General features: G+C 39.2%; 1 protein-coding gene across 1 annotated transcript in view; it reads left to right on the top strand.

Moving 5' to 3' along the window:
* Nucleotides 1-647: 647 nt before the first annotated feature.
* Nucleotides 648-6,690, top strand: part of LOC103274768 (thrombospondin type-1 domain-containing protein 7B-like) — a gene marked incomplete at its 3' end in the record, with an annotated part of 16,131 nt that continues 10,088 nt past the window's right edge. The window contains exons 1-2 of the mRNA XM_021719348.1: nucleotides 648-829; nucleotides 2,703-2,951. Of these exons, the coding sequence (XP_021575023.1) occupies nucleotides 648-829; nucleotides 2,703-2,951 (431 nt within the window). The remainder of the gene's footprint in view (nucleotides 830-2,702; nucleotides 2,952-6,690) is intronic.

Consider the following 6,690-nt stretch of genomic DNA (forward strand, 5'->3'; position numbering starts at 1 on the left):
CCACAGCTATAGACGAACCAACTCCCATACAAAAAAAAAATAAAACATATAGTGGTGCTAACATACACGCTAACCAACCACCTTATTGGTATGCTGTTCCTTTATACAAAGATATGGTTGCAGAGAGAAGAAAAGAGAAGAAAATGAAGAGGCAAAAAAAAAAGGAACAATACAGTAGGAATGGCATTAAGTCATTAAACTAACAGAATCAATGAAGCACATTCTGAGACTTTTCGTTTAAGTCCAATGTCCTTTCAGTTCTGATTTCTAGCTGTCTCTTCAAGCTGGTAAATTAGTTTGTATTTAAGGTCAGTTGCCCCTGGTCTGCTGTGAAGGACAGTTCAGATCACCCTCTGTTCACCACTCTGGCCTATGTCTTTTTCAAGCTTGTTTCTCCCGTTTTGGTATTGTTACCTTGAATCGCCAGCAGGTGGTGCTATCTCAGCTGCTTGCCCTAGAGGGGGTGGGGCCGGACAGGAACCGGACAGAGGCTGGAGATGGATACCTGCCTCAGGGCACATGACAGGAGACTCATGGCGGGCAGGACATCTCGGTCGCAGGAGAGGAGGCAGTGATCCCAGCAGATCTTCCCTGAAGAGGCTTCAAGGACTGAAGTCATGGATTGCCTCCGGCTCGTGTGGTGCGATATGCTACCGGTGGCGGCGGCGGCGTCTGTGCCGCAGTGGCTGTCCAGTCTGCTGCAATGCCCCAGCGGTGGCAATGGCTGGGCTCGTATGAAGAGCAGGCTGCGATGTTGGGGTCTGCAGCCCTCCGGGCGAGAGCCAGAGACCCACTGCAGTTCTCCTTTGCAGAGGGTTTCACAGACCAGGTTGCCCCGTCGCTATCTTGCTGGAAGTCTGATCCACATAAGCCCTTTGAATCTAGATCACTGATCTCTTTGGAGTTCTTCCTCATCCTTTTCAGGCCACATCCTTTGTCCCACTGCTGGGTCAGGGTAGGGGGTGGGGCGCCTGGAACTCAGCACTCGTCAGGTCCCTCTCGGATTTTTTTTTAAATCAAATATTGACCCAAAGGTTTGTCTTATGTCAATTTGCCTTTTCCTTATGAACACCACATTAACTCCCAGTGACTTCAAGAGTGATATAAATATGGAAATCTTACGATAATTTGCTTATCAATATGTCTACATATGAGCATGATTTATTCTACCCTGAACACTATCATCTGTAAGTTGTAGTTCCCCAATCTACATGTTTTTTCCAAGTTAGAAACATGGAATCAATTTAAGACTTCCTCCTGTTTTTTCACCGCATACAGAAGAACTGTTACCCAAACTTGTCTGTCAGTATGTTAACATGGACCAACTCCTTAGTTTATATTCTTATGAATATTATCCTTTTCCTCTAAAGTAATGGTTGCTTTGACTGAATAAAGGAAGAACTAATAACAAAGACATGACAAAGAGAAAAGAATGTCCATTAATATTTGAAATATCATCTTATATGTGTCTGCTTTTTTTCCCACTTAAAATCATAATGCCCAATTAAATCCAAGTTCCTCGGCCCATGACACGATGCCTTTCCAGACCTACTTTGGAAGAACTCACACACCTCATTTCTATCCACTTTCCTCTTTGCACTTTATGCTTCAGCAAAACATATTGGCTTATGCTTTCCTTTGGTGGTGTGCTTATAAAAAAATGTTTACCAACCAGTTCTCAGGGATTGGGGAGAGGGGCTCGATTGATAGCATTTGCTAATTCTTTAGTGTAAATTACCCTGGTCAATTTTAAGCTTATACGAAGTCAAGTGTCTTGTGAATTTTAAGCTTATATGAAGTCAAGTGTCTTGCGAATTCCTGAAAATTTAACAGTTGGCTTTTGTGAGCCAGTATAGCTTGCTCCAGCACACCACTGGCTCCCATCCCCACAAGGTATTATTTCAAGGCTTTGAATATGCAGCTCCTTTCACTTAGAATAGTGTTCCCTCTGTGCCTGAGAAGCTCCCATTAATCTTTTAAACTTGCAGCTCAGATGTCTTTTTCTCTGAGCATCCCCCGTCTTCCCAGGTGGTTCATCATTGCCTCATCAGTGTTTCTCCCGTCATTATAAGTGCTTTTATGTTGAGTTCATCACATTATCACATTATTTTATCTTTTTATTTATTTACCAGTTTCCCAATTAGACTGTTAGTATTTGATCGCATATGCATTTTGCAGATGAGGAAACTGATGCTTGAAGCTTAACAATATGGAGAAACATAATATCACATTTTTTATAGCCCAGTATTTACATGAGTGGAGAGATGTATATGCTAAAGCTGACAATAACCTTTGTATGACAGAAGACAAATTTTTTAGCCTTCCTGAACCTAAGTTTTCTTATCCACATAGCGAAGACAATAAAATCAGTCAGTCAATATATGGTTATAAAAGGTTACATCATTGGGGGAAGCACCTAGGAAAACCTATATTATTTCTGATGATGATGATAATGATGGACCCATCTACATGTGTGTCTTGCTAGAGTGAAACAACTTCCCTGTTTCCAATGAAGTAGAGTACACATTCTTAAAATGCTATATCCTCCAATATTTTATCCTGTTGCCTCCAGCATTTAAAAAAATCTTCCTATTAAATGTTTAAATCCGATATCAGCGTTTTTTTCCTCCAAGTTGGTACCTCATATTGTTGTTTGCATCCCTTAATCTCTGGCTTCCTGTTTTCTGCTTCTATTCCTTCAGCCTTTGCATGCAAGACTCCTTCTCATTGACTGTTCAGTCCTGCATCATGCCAAAAGACTGTGAAACCTCAGAGTGGTCCTCCTGGAGCCCTTGCTCTAAGACATGTCGCTCAGGAAGTCTCTTGCCAGGATTTAGAAGCAGGAGTCGGGACGTGAAGCACATTGCTATTGGAGGTGGAAAGGAGTGCCCTGAACTTCTTGAGAAAGAGGCCTGCATTGTTGAAGGAGATCTGCTGCGACAGTGTCCCAGGTATCATACATTCTTTAGTGTATTTTGATATATAACCTCATTTGGTGTGGTGATGGGAATGTTAACAGTAATAAAAGTAGCTGTGACTCATTTACTGAGTCTTTACTCAGTATAGGATTTCCATACTTGGCAGTGTGGGAGAGTGGGTGAAGATCATGGGCTTTGGTACTGACTCTCTGGGTTCAAACCCTGTTTCTGGGACTTTTTAATTATCTGAATTTCATCAAGTAACCTAATTCTGGTGCCTTAGTTTACTAGCTGTATTTATTTATTTGGTGCTTGGCACATAGTAAATGCTCGGGATCCACTAGTTATTATTATCTGACATAACACACTTAATCCTTATAGCAACCTAAGAAGTCATTTATCGCATCTCCCTTTTGCAAATGAGGCCATTCATGCTTGGAAAGATTAAATAATTCCTGAAGTTATATAGGTAATGAGTGGCAGGTAGTACCCTGATTGTAGCTCAGTTTTTTTCTTTAAACTGCATTGCCACTTTTAGCATCGTTTCTATTAGAAACTCTCTTGGAGCCAAAGGGTTGTCATTAGTTAATAGCTATATTTTAACAACTTGATATTGGTTATATTTTGCCTGGCTCTATAACTCCGGGTAAAGGCCTGCATTGCAATTTTATTTAGGCTTTTAGCTCATGGTGGGCCGGTTTGATAATGACAGAAGTCTATTAGGGATGGATTTGTGGTCATTCCTGCTGGACAGTTGTCCTGAACTATATCTGTTAAATCTGTAGCTCGTTAAGATAGATGTTTTCTATAATTTTTTTGTAGCCTCTAAAATTAGAGAATTATTTCCCCCAGAAAAAAGTAAAATGAGGCAAAAATAGGTGCTTGTATGAATTAGTCATTTGGTGATATATGAAGGGCAGATGGGTTACAAACCTTACAGATGTTGGACTGCAGCTTTGCTCTTCCTAAAACCTGATGCGATGTATTAGAGAGGCGGGAATCTGTTGTCAGACTCTTTACCACTTAATCACTCACTCCTCACTTCCCAGTTGGACTCAGTATTGATTGAACACACTCTTTACATACTGATTGTTCATTTTTACTAAAATGACCCCTTAGATTCTTACCATTACTTACCTCTAAAGTGAAGAACGTAGATACCGTTCTAGATCTCTTACACATTAACTCACAGTCTCACGGAATCCTTCCTCATTGTGTTAAGTAGATGTGCTCAGTCTTTCACAATTTTGTAGCAAAACAGAAGCTTGGAAATGGCATAAGTCTGAGGTCTCTGTTTCTTTTGATGTTGGATATATCTGGATTAAAATTGTATCTTCATCACTTACTAGCTGCATCACCTTGAACAAGATCTACAACTTTTTGAAAACATTTTCCTTTTCAGTAAATGTGTTTAATAATACTGCCTGTGTTGCAGGGTTGAAAGGCAGGAAACCAGGCATGAAAATGCCAGACCCTGTGCTTAGCACAGAGGAAGCACTGCAAGAAGGATGATCATTACTGTTGCTATTTGTAGATGTGTTTGTTTCCTCCCCAAAGAAAATCCCTCATTTCCTTGGACAGCATACTGTAGTAATTTCATGAGGTAGAAATGTATTTCTCCAAAGTAGTTTGGAAATATTTTTTCCCTGTAGAGGTATACTTCAGATAAGTGCTCAATGGTAGGCAGGCAGGAGTAGAATCTGTGTTTCCTGATGACCTTGACATTGCTGCCTCTATCCTTCATTTTTTAAAATGTCATAGCTAGTAATCTCTTCCTGATATTTTCATATTTGTTGCTATATAGACATCCTTCCAGTTTCTTTGCTAATAACTATTAGAGTTCTCTTGGCTGTCAGGATGTTACTTTAATGATGATGCTGAGAAAGTTGAACTACATTTACATTTGTTAAACCATGTCTGCCTTTTATTGTGTACCAACTGTTGGCCAGTAATTATGACAGTGCTGCAAATTTACTAAATATAAAGAATACCTAGAGTTGCATAGAGTTTATTATCCAAATGGGACCTTTTTGAGAGCAAAAGGGGTATAAATTGGCATTGGTAATATTCAAGCACAGGCCCATTTGGCTCTGAAGTCAATATGCTTTTCATTGCATCCCACTGACTCTCATGATAGGCACGGTGAAGACATGTACAAATATACATGCATTCATATACATCTTATTTTTTCAACAAAATAATGTGAAATAGTAATAATTCAGAATGTATCCAAGAAGAGTTTCTGTATTGATCTTCATTTGATTGAATTTTAATGTCTGAAAATAAAGGCCGACAAACTTCATTGGTGATGAACCTAGCCTTCTAGTTCTACTGCTTAAAATTGTTGTTGAGTTTGACAGTAAAAAAAAAAAATGTCTTAAAATGGTGAATTGGTAGGAAATAGGATTCTTGGGGAATTCACCAACGTACCAACTGATGTTTCCTAGGGAGAACACTGTGTTAACTAATGATCCCACTTGCTTGTGGGAAGGAGAATGAATAAAAACAGCAACTGTATATCAGCTGATGTTCGTATTTGTCTAAAACCTGGGCTGTGGCCTTGACCACAGGAAAGCATAAAGGCTGTGTACTAACTTTTGTTTCTAGTTTTATATCAGTAATTAACACTCATCGTGACCAAGAGAAATGGAAACCAAAATCTATTAGGGAGGAAAAATGCCCATTTATCCTTTCCCAGAATTCATGAACAAATTATAGAATCAAGCAATATAATTCTTATTTTTCCCCAGCAAGAAAATGTACATTTCTGTGCCTCTTCATAGCATTTTTAAAAACTCTTTTAGTACATTGTTTGACTTATATGCTTCCACCATTGTTGCTATAGGAGATATGTTTATTCATTCAATAAATATGCTTTGAGCTCTTACTGTATGCCAAGCACTTTGCTAAACGTTTGAGATACCATAGAGAACACAATACACAAAATTCCTTCACCCCATGAAACCTAAATTTTAGTGAAGATACATCAAATAAATTATAAATAAAGTAAACTATGCACTTGATATATGAACTATGGAAACAACAAAACATCAAAGCAAGGTAAAGGTAGAGGTTTCTGGAATGCCGTGATGAGAGGGTCAGTTTACAAAACCGATTTACAAAATCAAACAGGTTTATTTGAGAAGCATCATTTAAACAAACAGGAATTGAGGTGGTGTATTTAAAGGAAATGAGTAAATTAGTCACTCAGGGAATTAGGGGAAAAATATTTTAATAACAAAAGTATAGACAGAGAAGCTCTCTAGTCCCTGTGTATTAATATTCTTCAATTGCATAGCTTTGGGGGCTACGCTTCTCATCAGCTGGCCCCACTGACCAGCAATTTGAATCTAAACACTGTGAGTAGCAGTCTCTAAGGCATGATTCCATGAAGGGTGTCATAATTAAGAGGAGCTCATTCTAGAAGCATTACCTGGGGCCACAACACTTTAGAAGTGACCTTGGGCAACTAACTTGAAAGAAGACAGAGTTAGACAGACAATCTATGTTATGCTAACCTGGGAATTTTTTGAAGTACATGGGATTTAGTGTTGTGTAGCTTTAAGTGTTTTCATAGGTATAATTTTTTGACTAAGACATCTATAGAAAAAAGTGATGTTTGGTAAGATAAGTCTTTTTTTTTTTAAGTTGGAGTCTCACTCTGTCGCCTAGGCTGGAGTGCAGTGGCATGCTCCTGACCACCGCAGCCTCTACCTGCTGGACTCTGGCGCTCCTTCCGCCTCAGCCTTCCAAGTAGCTGGAACTACAGGCG

Source organism: Carlito syrichta, unplaced genomic scaffold (assembly GCF_000164805.1).
Source record: "Carlito syrichta isolate Samal-C Ts95f unplaced genomic scaffold, Tarsius_syrichta-2.0.1 Scaffold115250, whole genome shotgun sequence".
Classification (NCBI taxonomy): Eukaryota; Metazoa; Chordata; class Mammalia; order Primates; family Tarsiidae; genus Carlito; species Carlito syrichta.